Source organism: Microtus pennsylvanicus, chromosome 17 (assembly GCF_037038515.1).
Source record: "Microtus pennsylvanicus isolate mMicPen1 chromosome 17, mMicPen1.hap1, whole genome shotgun sequence".
Taxonomy (NCBI): Eukaryota; Metazoa; Chordata; class Mammalia; order Rodentia; family Cricetidae; genus Microtus; species Microtus pennsylvanicus.
In genome coordinates this window covers 27,608,668-27,629,306 of record NC_134595.1, presented here as the reverse complement: position 1 = coordinate 27,629,306, position 20,639 = coordinate 27,608,668, and the positions used below count along the sequence as shown (strand labels likewise).

Below are 20,639 nucleotides of genomic sequence, written 5' to 3'. Positions count from 1 at the left end.
TCAGCTACTGTTTAGCATCATTTATGGTGAACCCCTCATGTGGCCTCACTGTATATGGGCAGAGAACAGTATCTAAACAGTGGTGGCATGTTAAACAGGAACCGTATGGTGCCCTGGGGTCAGAAGAGTCCCCTAAAATGTTAACCTGTAAGCAATGAGGTTTGCTGTCTTCAGAAAGGATACAGGGCCTGTGCAAAGCTGTGGACTGCAGACCTCCAGACCCTGGATTTCCAGTAAACAACTTGTTTTCCTCTGCTCTGAGCAGCCTGCAGACCCTGATGGCAGGGGAGTGGGTTCTGATGAGCCTAGAGCTGAAAGAGCCCGAGAGCTGGGGCGTGGCCAGAGCCCTCTATAAGCTGCCCCTGAGCACAATAAAGTGGACATTCTTGGCACTCTTGTATCAATGATGTCCCCCGGCCCCGTCTGTCTGTCTGTGTGTTTTTAAATTTTCAGCCTAGTTCCCGTAGCGCATAGTATAGTTTTACAGGGTGGAGCTGGGAAGCAGGAATTTTGAAGCTGTAGAGAGAAAGCAGGGACACTGAGTCTAAATCACAGCTGGGGCATAGCTTTGAGGGGTTGGAAATTCCAGCAAATATCCCAGAAAATATCAGAGGATACTCTGACACTTGTTGCTGAGCCTTCCCTTGTTGCTCGGTATGGAAGGGAGGGGCTTAGCAGTCACAGACCTTAAGTATCACTTTCAGAGGAGATGCCACTGCCAAGTGAATGCAAGAGTGCCACCGCGGACGTTTCTCTGAACCTTAGAATCTGGTGCTCATGTTCACACCTCCCCAGAAAGCATCTGTCTGAGATGCTGGCTTACAGGAGGTTCTGAGGACTGAGGCTCCTGAAACCTGAGAAGCTGAGGGGGCAGGGCTTGCTGGAGAGCCCAAGAAGGAGGAGGGCTGGTAGGGCAACTGGAAGCCTTGGGGGGAGGGGGGAAGAGACAGGGCAGCTGGCAGGTAAGCTAGGGTCACTCTGGTTCCCCGACACACCCCTACTATAGCCCCTCCCAGAATCACTGAATCTCAGCACCTGTTGATTCCTAAGACCCAACTCAAAAATGACCTCTGGAGCCCCAGCTAGAGGCCTGTGTCCCTAGAGAGCACAGCCCTGACTTCTGCACCGCTAGTGAGGAGAGAGGTCTCCAAAAAGCTGCAGAACCCTCTGCAATAGGGTGCCCAGCTTTTATAAGCAGGTTCTGAAAAGCAAGGGGTGTTCTGCCAAGCGCGCTAGCAGATTTGCAGAGAAGCACAGCCCGACTCAAGGGGTCATGCCTTTCCTCTGTGCACAGACCACTTCCAGCGCCTGCTGAATGACTCGGAGCGCACGCTGCAGGATGCCTTCCCAGGGGCCTTTGGGGACCTGTACACGCAGAACACTCGGGCCTTCCGGGACCTGTATGCCGAGCTGCGCCTCTACTACCGCGGCGCCAACCTGCACCTGGAGGAGACCCTGGCCGAGTTCTGGGCCCGGCTGCTGGAGCGCCTCTTCAAGCAGCTGCACCCGCAGCTGCTGCTGCCCGATGACTACCTGGACTGCCTGGGCAAGCTGGCAGAGGCCCTACGGCCTTTTGGGGATGCCCCGCGGGAATTGCGCCTGCGCGCCACCCGTGCTTTTGTGGCGGCACGCTCCTTCGTGCAGGGCCTGGGTGTGGCCAGTGATGTAGTCCGGAAGGTGGCCCAGGTACACACACTGCCCAAGGGACCCTTGGGAGCCCCTCGTGGTGCACCCAGGCGCTTGGCGTCCTACACCCTCAGCGCTGTTCCTCCGAGCCTTCGGGCCCTCAGCCTCACGCCTGCAACCCATTCTCAGTTGCTCACACGGCAGGTCTTCAGATGTGAGTCCACTGTCCATCTGCCGGCCAGTCCTGTGTCCTTAGCCAAATGATGACGTTGGGCTGCTGGGCTCAGGAAACAGGAAATGAGAAAATGATGTAGTTGAGCCTTGAGCAAGCGGAAGCCCTGCAGGCCAGCACGGTATCTCACAGAATGGGGCAGCGCAGAGCAGACCTGTATGGAGAAGGCACAGCTTTAAGCTGCACTGCCCCCTAGCTCTGCTTGGCCCGGCAAGTCACCTCCCAACCTCTGGGCCTTGGTTTCCTTGTCTGCCGTGAAGCCTGGTGACCGCAGTGTGCCATCGTGTCCATTGGACTGTGGGCCTGGGATGGCCTAGGCCAAGTCCCATAGCCTGTTAGTGCAGACCCCAGATGTTCTAACTTGTACCTAAGCCCTCCATATTGGTGCTTCTTTAGGGGTAGCTGGAGACCAGGTGCTCAAGGACTACAGGGAGGCTCAGGGTGCCTTTGTTCTCCAGGTACCTCTGGCCCCAGAATGTTCTCGGGCCGTCATGAAGCTGGTGTACTGTGCTCACTGCCGGGGAGTCCCTGGTGCCCGGCCCTGCCCCGACTATTGCCGAAATGTACTCAAAGGCTGCCTTGCCAACCAGGCCGACCTGGATGCTGAATGGAGGAACCTCCTGGGTGAGCCCTACCCCCAGGCTGCCTGTCCTGTCCTTGGGGCACTATACAGGGGGTCCCTGGGATACAGTAGCCCCTGGTTTGGGCCAAATGAAAGGCTTAAAGGTCTAATATGATTGGGTCTGTGGGGGTCAAGGGACAGATCCTTTTATTGTCCCAAGGGGTGTGGCTGAATGACTGCCTCAACATACACATACATCAATACATAGGTGAGACGTGTCAAGCCTATACGTGCATGTACGTACACTGACATGTGCACGCTGGCATGCGTGTGCGCTTCACACGATAGGCATTTGTGTGGTGTGCACAGGATCTCCCTGCCAGTCACAGGGGTGCCTACGTGTACTGGCGAGTTGACATATACACATGCCGATACATATGAATCGCTGTTGCTGTGAGGCACATTAGCATGCATACATGTTGGCACTGATACATAGCTGGCATGAGCTGGTTAGTATGCCAGTCATCGTCCATCTGACGATGTATGTCTGTGCTGTATGAAAGCATGCACATGCAGATCCACAGTTCATGTGTACGGGAGCTGGTTATGAGGCACATCTCCATGCATTACACATCAGCTTATGTGGGCACACAGTAGGCCAGAAGCTATTCGAGCATGTTCAATACCTGCATGAGCTAACACGGACATATATGGACATGAACTAGGCCAGCAAGATTGCCAGATGTCCTGTGTGTTTGTGGGTATGTTAATACTCTGAGCTTCACGAAGGTGAGCTGTTCCCAGTCTGAGTGTGAGCACCTGTGAATCTGCTGATCAGTACCTCTGACTGATGCTGTCAAGACTGTGTGTTATTAACGTGCATAGGTGATGTGTGTGCATGTGTATTCACACCCCTGCCAGACTCCATGGTGCTCATCACTGACAAGTTCTGGGGCCCAGCGGGTGCGGAGAATGTCATTGGCAGTGTGCACATGTGGTTGGCGGATGCCATCAACGCTCTCCAGGACAACAAGGACACACTCACAGCCAAGGTGTGTGAGGGCTGCGGGGGGCGGGCACTGTGAGCATTGGAGGGTCTGTCCAGATCTGGGCCTGAGAAACCCTGCTGTCCCTTCAGACCTCTTTTGGTATCTCCCCAGGTCATCCAGGGCTGTGGAAACCCCAAGGTCACTGGGTCTGAGGAGAAGCGTCGCCGTGGCAAACTAGCACTGCAAGAGAAGACCCCCACAGGTACTCTGGAAAAGCTGGTAAGTTCCACCGTTTCAGTGGCTAGAGCCCTGTATGTGGGAGGGGACACGGGCAATCTGCCCCCTGGCTTTTCACTGGTCTACCTGCCGTCCAACAGGTCTCTGAGGCCAAGGCCCAGCTCCGAGACATTCAGGACTTCTGGATCAGCCTCCCAGGGACACTGTGCAGCGAGAAGATGGCCATGAGCCCTGCCAGTGATGACCGCTGCTGGAACGGAATATCCAAGGGCCGGTAAGTAGCCACCATTTGGCCACGTCCTCACAAACGCCCAGAGCGTGGGAAGCTGGGCTAGAGGATTACACACCTTCACCAGCTCCCAGCATGAGCACATACCCGCTACTGTAGGGCCGGCATGGGTTCCCACTGTGTTGGAGGTTCACTGGTTCTAAGGGTGTGATACACGATACGCCATGGTTCAGCCCCTCTGCGAAAGCTAATGTCATGAGCTGTGGCCCTGACTGCCCTGTTCTAGGTACCTACCTGAGGTGATGGGTGATGGACTGGCCAATCAGATCAACAACCCTGAAGTGGAAGTGGACATCACCAAGCCTGACATGACCATCCGGCAGCAGATCATGCAACTCAAGATCATGACCAACCGTCTACGTGGCGCCTACGGTGGCAATGACGTGGACTTCCAGGATGCTAGTAAGGCCCGCCAGGGGTAGGGTGGGTTGGGGAGGGAATCTGTCCTGATCATAAAAGGAAGGGTACATGAGCTCTCCAGACTCCTCTGTCAGGGACCCTCACAGCCTCTCATCCTCATGAATGCTGTAAGGGTCCCACGTCCCTATAGCACAGCTGAAGTCCAGCCAGGATGTCCATCTGGCTGTCACGGGACAGGTAGGAACAGCAGGGGGCAGACCTAGGGACTGAGTCTTCAGGTGCAGCAGGGTAGGAAGAGCCTGCTGCAGCCTCCTGTCCTCCCCAGGTGATGATGGTAGCGGCTCAGGCAGTGGTGGCGGCTGCCCAGATGACACCTGTGGCCGGAGGGTCAGCAAGAAGAGCTCCAGCTCCCGGACCCCCTTGACCCATGCTCTCCCCGGCCTGTCAGAACAGGAAGGACAGAAGACCTCAGCTGCCAGCTGCCCAGAGCCCCACAGCTTCTTCCTGCTCTTCCTTGTCACCTTGGTCCTTGCAGCAGCCGGACCCAGGTGGCGGTAACTATCCCCTAGCCCCAAGGACTGTGTTGGCCAAAACATGCAACAGACAATATTTAATTCCCTTGGCCATCAAGGCTCAGGGCAGGATGAGGAGACAGTAGCTCTGAGTACTGGGGCGGGGTGCATGGGGTGCCGGCCTGCTGGGTCTGACTGCGCCTGTCACCCTAGCTTTTAATTTCGTATCAGGTCAGCTGCGAGCCATTGTCCCCAAAAGCCATGTATTTCAGGGACCTCAGGGGCACCTCTGGCTGCACACTCCTCCCTTACCCTCCTGCACCACCCCGGAAGCTCATGAGGCCAACCAGAAGGGTGGCTGTTAGCTGCAACCCATCGAAGACCTCAAGTGAGCCTGTGCCTTCCTTTCCCGCCTCTTCCCACTGGGGACGCCCCACCAGACCCCACGGGCCACAGATGTCAGAAACTCAGGCCCATCCCGCAGCTCCCCAGGAAGCCTGCAAGGGCTGCCGGTACGTTGCTGTCCAGGCTCTGGCAGGGCCTTCAAGTTTATGCATGATACCCTCTGCTCAGAAGAAACTCTGCAGCCAGGATTCTCATACACACCAGGCCTGGACCCTGTGCCACTGTGGAGCCCAGTGAATGTGGTCCTCAGAGAAGACCCACTGTGGGTGCCCTTGAGTGTGGCATAGGTGAGGTGGCAGCTGGCATGGCTACATTAGACTCAACTCTGCCACGCTGCCTGAGGGTGTGTTCTGATCCCTCACAGGGGCTCACAAAGTCCGGCCTTGGGCGGGGGGTCCGTGAGGAACCTCACTTCAGGGGAATAGCCGGCCACGTCTAGCCTCCCAACCCCACTTATAAAGGTCCCCTGGCCACAGGGGTGCTGGGTGACTGGTGAAACTTCAGCTCAGGGTCAATGGGACCTGGTACTGCAGGTCGGGAGGATGCCTGGGCCCCTTCCTGACCAAGGCAGCCCTGCAGAAGCTGGGGGAGCATTGACAGTCAAGGGCTTTTACAGACATGCACATTCAGACCCTCGGTGTCCTTGTCCACTGAGCACTACATCTCAGTCTTCCTTGACGGCACTGGAGAGGCTCAGGGCACCATTTGCATCCTGGTATCCTCCTGTGGCCTTGAGACCTGGGGAGCACCTAGCTTACTGAGGCTGTCACACCTCCTTCTTCCCTTCCAGGGCCTTAGGGGTGCTGAGCTGCTATAGCCTGGAAGACCTTGGTCCTGATATGCAGAAGGCCTGGAAAAGGCTGCTTGCTTACCACTTTTTTTTTTTTTTTTTTTTTTTTTTTTTTTTTTTTTTTTTTTTTGCTTTTCGTTACTGGGTTAGGGAGGCTACTGCCAGCACCAAGGTCTGCCCAGTAGTCAGGTCCCCGGCCCAGGATGACAGGGTGGGTATTCTCTGCAGTTGGTCCATGGATTTGTGGGTCCTTGCCCTGAGTGTACCCATCCTGCCACACAGCTCTGCTACTGCCACTCAGGCAGGGGTGGCAGGAGCCAGAGCTGGGCTCCAGGATGTGAGTGCCTACGTGTCAGGACAGCAGCACCCAGGATGGACAGGACAGCCAGGATGGTGGCCAAGCTACTGTGTCCTTCCTCCATGAGGCTCCGTGTCACTCAGTGCCAGTGGGTAACATGTGTTCTTTGAGTCCTTGTATGAATTAAAGGCTGGAGACCTACAGTGGACATGACTTTATGTAACTGGTGAGACCGCATTTGTGTTCATGTGAACATGGCGCGCACACAAGCAGGGCTTGTTGGAAGGGGTTTGAGCATGGGTTGCACCTGTAGCAAGGTCCTAGGGTTTCTGTGTGATCGTTGACCATTGAACCTCTCCATGTCCTGCCTGGGAGGATGCCCACCTGTGCCTACTGAACATGCCAAAGTTCATGGGAGGAAGGGGCTAGGATACCAACCTGTGCTGGCCCCACCTACCTTCCACATTACCAACGCCCCTCAATGCATGTGTGCCTTACCCATAGAAAGGTTCTCATTCCTGCCAGGGTGCCTCTGAGTTACCCAGGAGAACAGTGTAGGAACCAGAAATGTCCTCCCACTCCAGTCTGTTCCAAGCTGTCCTACATCTGCAGACAGACCCTGAATAGCCTAAGGCATCCAGGCCTGTTCACCCTCACTTCAAGGACCCTGTGTGAGCACGCAGTGCCAGCCTCCATGACTAGGAAGCTCAATCAGTAGTGAGACTCAGAAGCCCTGCTCAGCCAGGTGTGGCATGTGTACTTGGGGAGCTGTAGCCCACGCTGCTGTACAAGTACATTTACAGTGTCACCCACCATTCAGTGGGGACACGAAGGAACAGAGCAGAGCCCTAACCCACAAATGCTGGAGATCTCCCAAAAGGAAGGGTCCTTGGTCAAGCTCCTGCTGCGTATTCGACCCTACCCAAGGGTTCCCCTCAGTGTCCAGGCCCAGGGTGGCAGCTGCGTCTTCACTTTCTGCCTCTTTGCAAGTCCTGGGAAGTCCTGATTCCAAGTGGCCCAGATTCTTCCCTGGGAGTGGGAAGGAGTACAGTCCTCTCTCCTCAAGTGGTCAGGATAGACAGCCATGGATTGAAAGCGAGGCTCGGTAGAGCCCTGTAGGGAGAGCTGAGGAAGCGGGTGCTCACCGGTGCCTGCCAATGGAGCACTGTGTCAAATACTCTAGTAGGTTCTCCGCTTTGTGGACACGTCGTTCTGCTTTGAATCCTCGAACCAGACGTACTTGGACTCCTTTTTCTTTTTGAGCTGGGCATGGGTGGGCACATACGTCTGCCTTTCGTTCAGTGAGGCCAGGAAGCTCCTCCTCTCTGTCAAGAAAAGGAGGACATGTCTGAGATGGGTACCCAACACAGGAGTCAGCATCTAGGCCTGGACCAGGTCTAGCGCCTTGCATCTAAGCCCTGCCACAGTGCTGCCAAAAAGGCTAGCTAGAGGGTAGTCCCTTCTCTGCCATCGTGAGTTCTCAGAGCCTTCCTTGGGAGAACTCAGGAAGGCACCAGCATCCTGACTGGCCTAGTGGCAGCGGCCAGTTCTCCCACAGGCCTGCAGGCGATCCTGCAAACCAGCACGATGCTTTTAGCGCACACATGCCCTCACCCGTACTCATCCATGCACATGCCCATACATCCCGAGCCATTAGAAGGCAGAGGTTAGAAAGCCAACGAGGTGACCCTGGGTGGGTGAGGGGCCAGGTCTCCTAGGGCACAGCTGTAGTTGGCCAGCTGCTTTGCTGAAAACCATGACCACCTGGTGAGGAACAGGGGCAGTCGTTGCCCAATAGGCTTTCCCTCTGCAAGAAAGTCCTCCTAGATGAAAGCGACCCCATGTTCACACAACTCAGGGACAAGTAGATTGCCCTGAAAGTAAGACCTTAGTAACTAAACACTTCCCTTTTAGCCATCCCGAAAGGATGAGTAGGAGCACTCATTTCCAGCACAGACCCACCTCTAAGTGCAGTCTGAAGTAGCACTGGAGCGAGCCAGCCAAAATGGCAGCCCTCGGAATGTGAAGAGCTGATCTAAGCCATCAGCCCAACCGCCTGGTCGTGATGAGTATTCTGAAGTGTGGATTTGAATGGGTTACGGGGACACTGTAGACTGTAGGATGAACCCCTTCCCTCACAAACATCACAACTAGGGGGGGGGCGGGGTAAATGTTTCACAACCGGCAGCCTATCCAAGATTTCAGATGAACTAAACCCTGTGGCGGGGGATGGGGGAGCACTGAGAGTCAACAGAGCGGTGTGTCGGATGCAGACCTATACCTGTGGTGGAAGCTAGGACTGGGCCCCAAATGACAGAACAGCACGGTGCCACAAGGTCCTGCTTCTCTGGAGAGCAAGAAAGCATATGCTGCTCCCCAGGGCCCCCCACAAAGAGTCAGTGGCTGGTGATAGAATATAATGAGCAAATGCAAAAGCCCTGGAGGGGTCACGCACAGAGAAGCAGCAAGATCCTCACAAAGAGAAGTCAAGAAACACTGGTGCGGCAAGCTGAGATTTGTAAAACCACAACATGGCAAAAACCAGTTTACCCTGAGAACCACACCACAAGCAAACTAAAATTGTAAGTGCTCATAGAGAAAGGGGGGAACAGAGGCTATCGGGTTAGGACAAGCCTTTTGTGGGTGTTCACAAAACATGAATTAGAGAAACCCCAGAAGAAGGGGGGGTGACTCAGCTTACTTAAAGACATAATAGCTGAGAGTTATCCAAATCTTGGTAGGTTATCCAGAGTTGTGAAGCTGAAAGGACTCCAAGCAAGATGAACCTGAAGATGGACGCCTGAGACATAAGCAAACTAAAAGTCAGAGATAGGGACTTCTAAAGGCGGTGGGAAATCCGCCACATACAAGGGAGCGCGCGCGCGCGCGCGTGCGTGCGTGTGTGTGTGTGTGTGTGTGTGTGTGTCAGAGCTTTCAGCAGAAATTCTGCAGGCCAGAAGGGAATGAAATGATGAAACCAAAGTTTTGAAAGAAAAACTAACTTCCAACCAAGAACACTGTACCCAGAAAAGCTGCCACCTGGAAACGAATGCAAAATAAAGATATTCTCAGACATAAGTTAGCTGAGAAATTCCCAGGTATCATGTTTATGCTTGCCTAATGAGAAATGCCAATGGGAACCCTTCATATTGACCTGATAGCAACCAACACCATGCAAGCATGAAGCTATGCCGCTCTCTAGTGAAGAAAGTCCACTGCTGAGCTCAAACCATTGATAATGCTAGTGTTTCACCTGGAGTAAAAACAGACAATGCATTTTTAAAAATGTAGCTGCAATGGTTTGTTAATGGATACGCAATATAAAAAGGCTAGCATAAATTGGGGTGGGGAATAACAATATAATTTTTGCAGCTAAGAAATTACTATCAACTTAAAATGGAATATGAGGCTCAGGGAACATTGTGGAAAAGAGAGGAGAAAGATTTTCAGGGCCAGGGGACATGGACATGTGCTGTACCACAGTGCCTTCTAGACATGCCAGGGAAGCTGCACCATGACATCCCAAAAATACGGTCACTGAAACAAGACCTGCACAATGACAATACCAGTTGGCATGCCAACATGGATGGTGGAAATCTCACAAGGTCCCACCCCAGATTAAGAACTAGAGGCAATTAATAGCCCCGAAAAAGGGAATAGGTTATCCAACCCCACGTGGTCAGTCCAAAATGCATATATGTATGAGCAACACTAAATGAACTAAGTAGGTTGTATGTTATACACGCACATGTGTATATGTCTGTCTGTGGAACAATAATAAAGACGTCATGTAATTGAGATGGGGTGGAAGGACATGAAAGGAGTTAGAAGAGGGAGAGGCTGGGATAGAAATGATGCAAATGTGGTGTTCAGGTATGAGCCACAAAATAATTACACAAAATTTTTAACTATACTTGGGACTTTGGAGGCAAAGGTCAGAGGACCAGGAATTCTGAAGCCAGCATAGGGACCACAGCAAGACCTCTGAGGTTGGGCCAGAGGGATCCAGCTATACATTATATATGAAATTCATTCATATATTGTGATGTCTTGAACGACATCACACCTACAGGCTCATATGTTGAATGTTTGGTCCCTAGCCGGTGGGGCTGTTTGGGAAGGATTAGGAGGTGTAGCCTTGTTAGCAGAGGTGTGTCACTGGGGACCTCTGAGGTTTGACTCTTTCCTCTGCTTAGCGCTTGTGGATCAGATGTAAGCTCTCAGTTACTGCTCCAGCATCATGCCTGCCTGCCTGCCACCATGATCCCTGCCATGATGGTCATGGACTCTCACTCTGAAACTATGAGTCCCCATAAATATTTTTTTTCTACAAGTTCCTTTGATCGCGGTGTTTTTTCATAACAACAGAAAGGTTACTAAGTCAGCCACTGGGCTGAATGAGAAGGGATTTAAAAATATATCCTATGTGAACAGTAACTAAAAGGCCACGGAAGTGTCTCTATCAACCAGACAAAGCAGATTGCCAGTCCAAATCACAAGGTCACCATGTGGTCATAAAGAAGACAGTTCATTGATCAGATAAAGCAATTATAAATAAATGTGTGCCTAACACCAGTGCACTGAACATACAAAGCAAACGCTGACATATCTGAAGGGAATGTAAACAGTAACTTCAGCATCCCATAATATTTGGTGATGAGTGTATAATCCAGACAGAAAATAACAAGAGAGAAACAAACTTGAAAAATACTAAAGATAGAGTGGGCTAGCATATACACAGATAATTCCATCCACCGCAGAGTGCCTGTGTGTCTCAGGAACATGGACATCTCCAGGGCAGATCACATGATCAAAATCTTACCAGTATCTTTCCTTACCACAGTGTTATGAAACTAGATATCAACAATCTGAGGAACTTAGACAAAGTCCCACAGGTATGTGGGAATAAGTAACATACTCCTCTATAACCAGAAAGTCAAAAAAGAAATTCAAAAGGAAGTTAAAAGCTATCTTGAGGCAAATGAATAGGTGAAAGCACTCACGGAGTGCACCAAAGCAGTTCTTTGAGAAGCGTCTGCAGTGGCAAACACCCATAAAAAAGAACCCAGCCAACCTAACTTCACTCGAGGGACAAAAAGGGACAAGCTATACATAAAACAAATAGAATAGTCACAATCCAAGCAGAAATCAATGAAATAGAAACTAGAAAAAAAACCAAAAGATTAATGACACCTCGTTTTCTGAAGTGATAAAACTGTCAAATCTTTAGCTAAACTGAAAAAAAAAAACTCAAAATTATTCATGAAGAGGAGTCATTACAACATGCTATGGGAATAGAAAGGATCATAAAAGATCACTGTAATAATTTTATACCCACACATTAGAAAACCTGGAAGAAATGGAGAATGTCCTAGAAATATACAACTTATGTAGGCTAAATTATGAAGAAACAGAGTTTGAACAAACATAACAAACATGAAGATACTAAATCAGCAATAACAGGCAAACCCCACATGAAAGCCCAGGACAAGGGGACTTTGTGGGTGAATTCTACAAAGCATTTAAAGGAGGATTAAATTTCACAGAAAACAGAACAGGAGGTGATAGGAAGTCTTATAGACTCATTTTATAGGGCAGTGATCTCCCTCACACCAAATTCAGAAAGGGGGCAATAAGAAAAACCACCTTCCCTGTGAACTTGTCACAGTCAGCGCCACCAGTACATTGAAGGGATCATGCATGTGACCCAGGGCCACCTCCCTGGGCTGCAGAGAGCTTCAGCATATACAAATCAATGTGCTGCATTAATCACAGAATAAAGGACAAAAGCCACCCAGTAATCACAATAGAAGTTAAAAAAATAACTTCTGACAAAACTTAACATATTTTTATGGTTAAAGAATAAAATTAGGCTATTATGACGGATTGTATTTTAGTATATGATAGAGTATTTTCCTTAATTTGCCAGATATAAATGGACTAAATATTGCAACTATAATTCTTGCTTGATAACTGTTGTATGTAATCTTGCTATGTTAAAGTTAAAACCTTCCTTTTTATTTAGACAGAAAAGGGAGGTGATGTGGGATTCCCCTCTGTGTGCTGTAAATATGTTTTATTACCGTTGATTAATAAAGAAGCTTCTTTGGGCCTATGGCAGGGCAAAAATAGAGCAAGGTGGGAATTCCAAAAAGAGATAGAGGAAAAAGAAGGTGGAGTCAGACACCATGTAGCTGCTAAAGGAGAAAGTCGCCAGCCCTCCAAAACCTTACTGGTAAACCACGAGACTCGTGGTAAAATATAAAATAATAGAAATGGGTTAATTTAAGATGTAAAAGTTAACAAAAAACCTTAGCTAGTAGGCCAAGCAATGTTGCAATTAATATAGTTTTTGTGTAATTATTTCAGGTCTGGGTGGCCAGGAAATGAACAAGTAGCCTCTGTCAACAATTGTGTATGTGTGTGTATGTACATATATATAGATATATATGTATATATATGTGTGTGTGTGTGTGCGTGTGTGTGTGTGTATATATATATATATAATTGCTTAGAAGTCCTAGACAGCAAAAGACAAGAAAAAGGAAATAAAGGGCCGCAGTTCTGAAATAACATTATCTTCACTGGCAGACAAAAACGTGTATTTCTCTGCAGAATTACACTGAACTCTGATAGCTAACAAGAAGTCTCAGCCCAGTACCAAGATGCAGAACTGACATAAAGTCCATGCGTAAAATCAATGAGTCATCTGAAAAGAAACCAAGGGGCCAGGGGAGGTGGTGCATACCTTCAATCCCAGCACTCAGGAGGCTGAGGCAGGGGGATAGAGTTCAAGGTCAGACTAGGCTACATAGCCAGACTCTGTCTAGGGATAATGCTCACGTATGCAAAGCTCTGTGTTTGCTTCTCAGAGCCAAGAAGAAAAGTAGGGTGGATGGGACAGGGAAGGCGTGAGAGAAGAAAAGGAGCGAAGGGCACAATCTCATCTGTAATAACATGAAAATTAAAATACTTATAAATATATCTAAGGAGGTGGAAAAACTATAAGCTAGGAATCAGAAAATATTGACAAACAAGTTTAAAAAGTCATAAGTAAATAAGAAAATATACCATAATCTGGATTGGGAAAATTAATACTGCTGGAATGCGTGATACCATCCAAAAGAATCTACAGACCAAAATCCCAATAATATCTTTCATAGGGCAATCCTAAAATTCATATGTAAGCACAAAAGACTGTGAGAGCCAAAGCTGTGTCTGAGGAAGAACCAAGACTATGAAGGTGCGGAGGTGTTCCGTTTTCTATTCAAAACTGCCAACAAAACTGATGGAAACAGTAGCAGGAGCCAGGTAAGAACGGACATGGGTAAGAATACAGGAAGCCCAGGAATTAGTGAAACAGCTACTCAACAAGACCAGTAGAAGTAGAACACAGTGGAGAAATGATACCCTCCCAAGCCGTGTAGTCTGAAGAGGCTTCCTGGCTTCAGTCGGGGTAAAACAGGGAACTGGATGTCCTTCCCAGGTTTCAAGGGAACAAACTATCAAGGGAAGAAGCCACAGCCCTGGCCTCAGTTACACTGCCTGTAGCACAGACCCTTCTTCTAGCTACCTGTTTCTTCCTCTCCGGAGAACACAGAGGTTCCCAAACTTCTGCACGGAACCCTTGCGCCCATGTTCTAGGCTTCCATCTCCATCACGACCCAGGCTACTCTTCGTTGTTGCCATCTGAGACCCTCTCAGGGCCATCCACAGCTCTTTTGCCTTTCCTCCCAAGCCCTGGATGGTCACCTAGGGACCCTGGCAGCAGTCCACTCTCCCAAAAGGTCAGATGTCAGAGGGAGTTGAGAAGAGGTGCCCATTCTTGCTGGTCTACAGCCAAACTCTCACTCCATGCCCCAGACTCTTCCCTTTCTTGCTGCCCCCTATTGACTTCCTAGTCTCTGTGGAGCCAAACTCCATCTGTGTCCATAGCCTGTCGGGTCTTGCCTCCTTCAGAGACCCCCGGATACCTCTTGTCCCTATCCTGCTTACTAGCCAGAATTGTCACATCCACCACTTCCTGACTCTTTCCCCTACAACTCTGTCCTTGTTTCCTGCACTGAGTCTGTGCTCTAAAGGTACGATCTGATCACTTGCCACACCCCACATCTCACCGCCTTGACTCCTTGCTTTGGCACCGTTCCCTGGGGGCCTTTGAGGGCTCAGACAGAAAGGACAGGGCAGCTGAGTCTAGCTCAAAAGGAGAACCCAAAATTCCAGGTGAGCACTGAGAAGGGGATTCTGGGAGGGGGGGGGAACAGAGGTGGAGATACTGTGTCCCACAGACATTGGCACCTCGAGGATGGCCTAAGAACCCCCCTGCGGAGGGAGGTGGCCTCCAGAAAAAGGGCTTCTCTTCCCTCCCAAGGTGCCTGGGCCTCGACAACTCTCACCAGTCTCTGCCCTTTGTCCTCCTCATCCCGCCAGCTGATCCCGCATGCTTCCAGAACAGGAGCACACGGGCTGCGGCAGAGTGGCAACCACTCAGACATGCGCTGTGTCCTTTCCACATTCAAGTTCCCAGCTGCACCTGGCAACCATCAGGACAGCTCGGAGGCAGAGATTCAGCTCCACTCTGCCAGTGGACTCCTCGACAGCTTCCCTGACTTCGGGGCACCCGATGGAGGCACGTGTCCTCTGTAAGCAGGCTGGACTCTAAACTGAATCCTAAGCCTACTGGGGTCCCCCAGGATGTGCAGGTCCAGGGCAGCTGTGATTTCCTTATGGGCTGCCTGCCTGAGGGGGTTACTTTTGGGAGATGCCAACGCCAGAACAAGAGAAGGAGCGCATCTCCCAACAGGGACGGAAGTTAGATTCAAGGTGGAGGCTTGGCAGCTGAGCAGCCAGGGCATAAGTAGATAGAGAGTGTCAGAGAGAAAACAAAGCAGCTGTTGGGGTTTGAGGTATCTCCTTCCCCTACTGTCCCACCCCTGCCATAGGACAGCGCAGAAGGCTTACCCAGTGGTCTCGATACTATGCAGGAGGTCCCTGAGATAGAAAAGGTTCTGGTGGCAGGAGCCACAAGATGAATTTTGAGATGCTGGGACAAGTGCTTGGGCTTTCCCCTAGAGTGGGCTGGTTGAGGTTCTGGTAGACAGCAGGTATATGGTAGAGGAGGCCCCGCCCTCCATATGGCCATGTGCGGACCTCTCCTATTTCTTCCCTCCGTGTTCCCAGTGACCCCGCGGCTCTTACCCCACACCACCTGCCCCAGAATACCCACGATAGCCACAAACAGCACTAGGGCCAGCAACCCTACTGAGGGTGAGGAGGAAAGAGATTCTGCTATGAATACCAGCTTTGAGTATCACCTCTCTTCCCTGCAGGCAGAAGCATCAGTGGCATGGGACATGACCACTTTAGAATTTCTTCCCTTTTCCTCCGCTCCCTGGCTTGATAGTTCAGGCCTCCGACTGCTCTGGAGTACAAGCCAGCTGGCTCCGTGAGAAAGATAACTGCTCCGCAGGAATTGCCAAGGCTCTAAGAAGACGGAGAGGGGCTGCTCCTGGGAAGAGCATAGATACAATTCCCTCCTGGATTTCCAGCTCCAGCCCTCCTCTAGTATCTCACTTCTTCTTCTTCTTCTTCTCAGAAACAAAGTTCCCTGCTAAAAGGGGCTTTTCTCGAGTTCCAGGACAGCCAGGACTGTTTCACAGAGTAACCTCTCTCTCTTGGAAAAAAAAAATAGAGGAGCTTTTCTAGACCATATGCCCAGGGCCAAAAGACTCCTCCTGGCTTAATGAGCGACCCCATCCCTGTATGCATTGCCCTACCTACCCCCTCTCACTCGATCCTTCTTTCCACCAATATACAGACATGTAGCTGGAATGTGGGAGCCTGAGGCACAGGGACCAGGCCACCATGTCTCATGACTTAAAAGGTGCCGGCTCACAACAGAGTTGATCCAGAAGAGGCAATGCATCTCTGAGCCTGTGACTAGCAGGAAAGGCACAGAGGACCCAGCAAAAGCCACCCAGGGGAGGTGGACACAGCAGGGAGCCACAAGGGGCCAGCAAGTCTGGGGGGGGGGCTAAAGATAGGCATTGCTGCAGTGGTAGGGAGACCCCAGAGCAGTAAGGTCAGGAGGGGACAGAGAAGCCAGGAACATTGTGCAGGATAATCAGGATGGGAGGGACAGGGCTCCACTGGGCTTTGCTTTTGAGGGCAGGGATAAGTTGACTTCTACAGGTAAGATGCTCCAGAGAGGAGCCATCAACGAATCCCGTGCAAAGAAAACGACGGAAGTGCAGCCTCACATTGAACCCCGAGGTCTCAGTACTTCCAGGTTCCCCACTGTCTCTCACGAAACCAGCCAACTTCCAGCAAGATAACTGAGCTCGACAACCAAATCTGCAATCATATCTAAAAGGGCTTCAGGGAGATGTGAGTGGGTTGGTTTGTCCAGCAGACAAGAAAAGGTGTCACAACCCTGCAGGTTGAGGCCACAGGCTTAGGAGTCTCCTACAGTTCACAGGGAGAGACATGACTGCCAGTCACCATGGGCCGTCTTAGGGAAGACGCAGGACCTTTCAGTTCCAGGCTGACAATGAAACCACAGGTCAATTGGTGACATAGTAAAATAGCTATGGACAGCAGAAATAAGTCACCCCTGTCTACAGCCTCATCAGCCAACAGCTCCCTCAGCCTCGGAGATGGAGAGATCTGAGAACTTTCATGTGGTACAGCTCAGGCTGCAAGAAGCCACTTTACAGGTGAGGCAGAAAAAGGAGTCCCCATGCCACCGAGTTCTCCACACCAGAGGTGTGAGGAAGAAGATGAAAGAACATAAATTTCACACCAACACGGACAGATGTCACACACGGTCAGTCTGGGGCACCCACCTCTCTTAGACCGACATAACCTCCGAGAGCACACTTCAGAACATAGGGAAGCTTCCTGGAAACCAATGGAAGGGATAAAACCCCAATGAGTGTGTGCATGTGTGCAGACTGAAGGACAAAATGGCCTGAGTTACAATCTGTCACTCCAGCCAGCCTCCACGACTAATTGAGAAATTGTGGAACAAGTGCACTAGAAAGTAAGCTTTAGGCCACAGTAACCGTCATACTGTTCAAGGCAGAACTTGAGAGGTGTGGGTGTGCGCGCGCATGTGTGCATGGCATCTTGGAGGGCTGTGTGCAGCCACAGATTAAATATATTCCCCAAAGTGTTCAGAATGGGCCCTAAGATTAATATGGTTGTCACTGGTATCTCCTTTAAAACAATTAGGGGTGGCTGGAAAATTGGCTCAGCAGGACCCAGATTCAACACCCAGCAGCCACATGGTAGCCCACAACCATCTGCAACGCCAGTTCTAGGAGACTGAGTGCCCTCTTCTGGCCTCCGCAGTCATCAGCCAGGCATTTATATACACAAATTCATGCAGGCAAAGCATTCATTCAAGATAAAATGAAAACAATTAGCACATATTTTAGGTAAAACATGGTGGGGCTTTCACTTGGAGAAAATGTTGTAGAAAAAATACAAATAAAAGGTGTGCATGGCCTTGTTTGGAACAGAGGAATGCCCTTACTTTTAGGTATGCATGTGTGTGTGTCCCTGGTTAGTCCCTGTATCCCTGCATGTCTGGAGACCCTTGCTGGTATCAGGGTAACTGTCATTTGCATTTGCTTGCTCTTGCTTTCCATAAGTAGCGTGGAAGCTCCTTCCTTGCTAATGGACTGGAAGTGGGATGCTCATGCACACCCGCTGCAGACATGGGCACCAGCACCCCAACCGGGAAGGCCCACTCTAGAACAAGGAGCTGGGTCACCCATGGCAATAACCTATCAGTGCTAGGGGACAAAGCTCCAGTCCCTGCCTGTCAGGAGTCCCTCTTGGAAAGCTATTTGTGGCTGAGTTCCTCAAAGGAACAACTTGTTCCTCTGGCTATGGTCCTCCCCACCTACATATGTAAGCCTTACCTGCCACCCCTATGAACCTCCCCCTTAGAGTAGAATTCAAAACCCAGGCACCAGAGACCGGCTGCCCAGCCGGTGTTTTCCCCAGTCCTCTCAGGATCTGTAGCTCCCTTTCCACCTCTTCTCCAGTCCTGTGCTCTCTGCCCCACTTCCTCCCCCAGGCACCCCTAGGCCTGTCTACCTTCATGCACGTGGCTACAGTCCTCCCCGCCTGCCTGACCTCTTTGTCACCCTGAAAGTGGAACTGGTTCTCCGGGGCAGACTTGCCAGCCTTGGCCACACTGCCTTGCTCTAGTCCTGTCCTTCTACCCTCATCAGTCCCTGTGACTTCCACTGTGGCTGCTTGACAAGCTAAGCAAATGGCAGACATGCAACTAACGCACCAGGAGAGTACCCTGGACCCCATAGGGAGTTGGAGTCCCTGGAAGGGACCTAGACAGCAGAGAACGGTTCTTTGGGACCGGGGGGGGGGGGGATGCCTCCAACTGGGAGAGCCAGTGCCAGCATGAGCCAGGAGCTGTCACTGTCTTGCAGTCAGCTCTCCAGCAGAGTCTTTACCCCTGATCTGCACAGCACAGGCCTTATGAGAGACTATCAGGGTAGTCATAACCGGCATGGACAGGGATTCTGAGACTTGGCCCAGGACACAGACTTGAGAATATACCATAGGTTACTTTATTGCTGGGTCCTGAGGACAAAGACTGTTGTGACATGCAGCTCCAGTAGCACACACACTTCTTGCACGAGGCCACCACAGGGTGCAACCCTGGGCTCCTCCCCAGGCTCAGCACCAAGCACTGTCCCCTCATGAGGATTCTGTCACCTTCCAAGTCGAGTGGTCCAAATGGGGCACTGGATGGATAACAGGAGGCACAGGGAGGGGTATGGAGAGCCAACTGTTGGGCCTGAGCAAGAGACTCAAGGGCTAGATGAATCTGGAGTGTCCCTAAGGAGGCCAGGCCCTGGAGCAGTGACCATTATGCCTTGCTTCCTAGACCAAAATGTTTCTCTCCTTGAGCCGCCCCCTCTCTACGGGTTACCCGTGAGCCCCCTACCTCACTCAGCTATGGCCTGCAATCAACTTCTCTATGCTTTGCCCAGTAAGTGCTTGTAAGTGCTGCCTGCAACAATAGGAAGGGCTGGCTATGGTCACCCTTCAAAGACAACTGCCTGCAAGATCTGCAAGGCAAAAGCTATTACCAAATTCTAGGTAAATCCCACATATGGTTTTATAGAGGAGTAGCCCAGCCACTTGGCAGGTGCCAAGTCCAGGACAGTGGATAATGTCCCTTAAAATGCCAGTATTAGAATATAGCCAGACCCCCATTCACTGCTTTAGTAGAGTCAGGGAGAAGAGGATGGAGGGGAAGGGCATAGAGTCGGGGGGGGGGGGAGGATGGAGGGGAGGACAGAGCCAGGGGAAAGGATCAAGGATGCCATTCATAGAAGCAGACACCTGTTGGAACCCACATTACTAGAAATTCTAAGGGGGCCTGTTAAGTGGACACTTTAAAAGCAGCCCCTATGGTGAGCACCATCTTGTGCTGCATGTGACTAGTGGATGCCCGGTGACAGCAAATCGCCTGGCCCCCATATCTCAGCTCCGCAAGGAAGTTACATGACCACTTTTCAGGTAGTGGCCATACATAGAGACATCACCACAGGTGAAGAGCCCTGCGCTATCCTCCCTTTCCACCCCTCAACACACACACACAAACACACACACACACACACACACACACACACACACACACACATTCAGTCCGGGCTGTAAATTTCAGGAAAACAGCAAGAAAGAGCTTCCAAAGGAGATGGCGATTCTCTCCCCCACCCACTCCCCAGGCCTACATCTTTGTCCTGGGAGGCAGTAGAAGGCCCCTCCCTCACCATCCCATCCCAACATGGCACCCAACCTACTCAAGATCATGATGCCATTGCAGTCCTTTTTATGGAAGTCAGCCCAGGCCTTGGTCTTGCAGTACTTGCTGCAGGTCAGGATCCCATAGCAGCGGGGACAGGGTGTGAGGCGGACCCCAATGGAGCGACCACACTGGTAGCAAAACTTGTAAAAGGCAAGGCTGTGACAGAATCCCAAGGTCAGGTTTGTGCCCACACCTAAGCTCCTAAGGTCTACAGTCATGGCCACACATCCCACCGGGCAGAGCAGCTACCACATATGAACAGAAGCTCTGATGTCCCCACCCACAATGGTCTCCACAGGGTTATTCTCAACAGTTAATAAATACACACGGAGCCTTTGGGCCCACCACAGGTTCTGCCATAAAGGCTGCTCAGGCGAAGTCTGCGCATCCAACATGGCGGCTGGATGGCAGCTTACCAGCACAGAGAAAGGGGTCGTGAGTAGCATGGCTGCAATGAGTCAGCTTCATGAGGGCAGACCTCAGAGCTCGTGTG

At 51.0% G+C, this 20,639-nt stretch overlaps 2 protein-coding genes across 2 annotated transcripts in view; one reads left to right on the top strand and one right to left on the bottom strand.

The window, feature by feature from the left end:
- Positions 1–6,518, top strand: part of Gpc1 (glypican 1) — a 29,561-nt gene extending 23,043 nt beyond the window's left edge. The window contains exons 3-9 of the mRNA XM_075951398.1: positions 1,295–1,686; positions 2,317–2,482; positions 3,342–3,472; positions 3,581–3,688; positions 3,787–3,920; positions 4,162–4,337; positions 4,621–6,518. Of these exons, the coding sequence (XP_075807513.1) occupies positions 1,295–1,686; positions 2,317–2,482; positions 3,342–3,472; positions 3,581–3,688; positions 3,787–3,920; positions 4,162–4,337; positions 4,621–4,853 (1,340 nt within the window). The 3' untranslated portion in view covers positions 4,854–6,518. The remainder of the gene's footprint in view (positions 1–1,294; positions 1,687–2,316; positions 2,483–3,341; positions 3,473–3,580; positions 3,689–3,786; positions 3,921–4,161; positions 4,338–4,620) is intronic.
- Positions 6,519–6,651: 133 nt separating this feature from the next.
- Positions 6,652–20,639, bottom strand: part of Ankmy1 (ankyrin repeat and MYND domain containing 1) — a 42,817-nt gene continuing 28,829 nt past the window's right edge. The window contains exons 16-17 of the mRNA XM_075951425.1: positions 20,142–20,302; positions 6,652–7,625 (exon numbers count right to left, since the gene is read on the bottom strand). Coding sequence (XP_075807540.1) covers positions 7,480–7,625; positions 20,142–20,302 — 307 coding nt within the window. The 3' untranslated portion in view covers positions 6,652–7,479. The remainder of the gene's footprint in view (positions 7,626–20,141; positions 20,303–20,639) is intronic.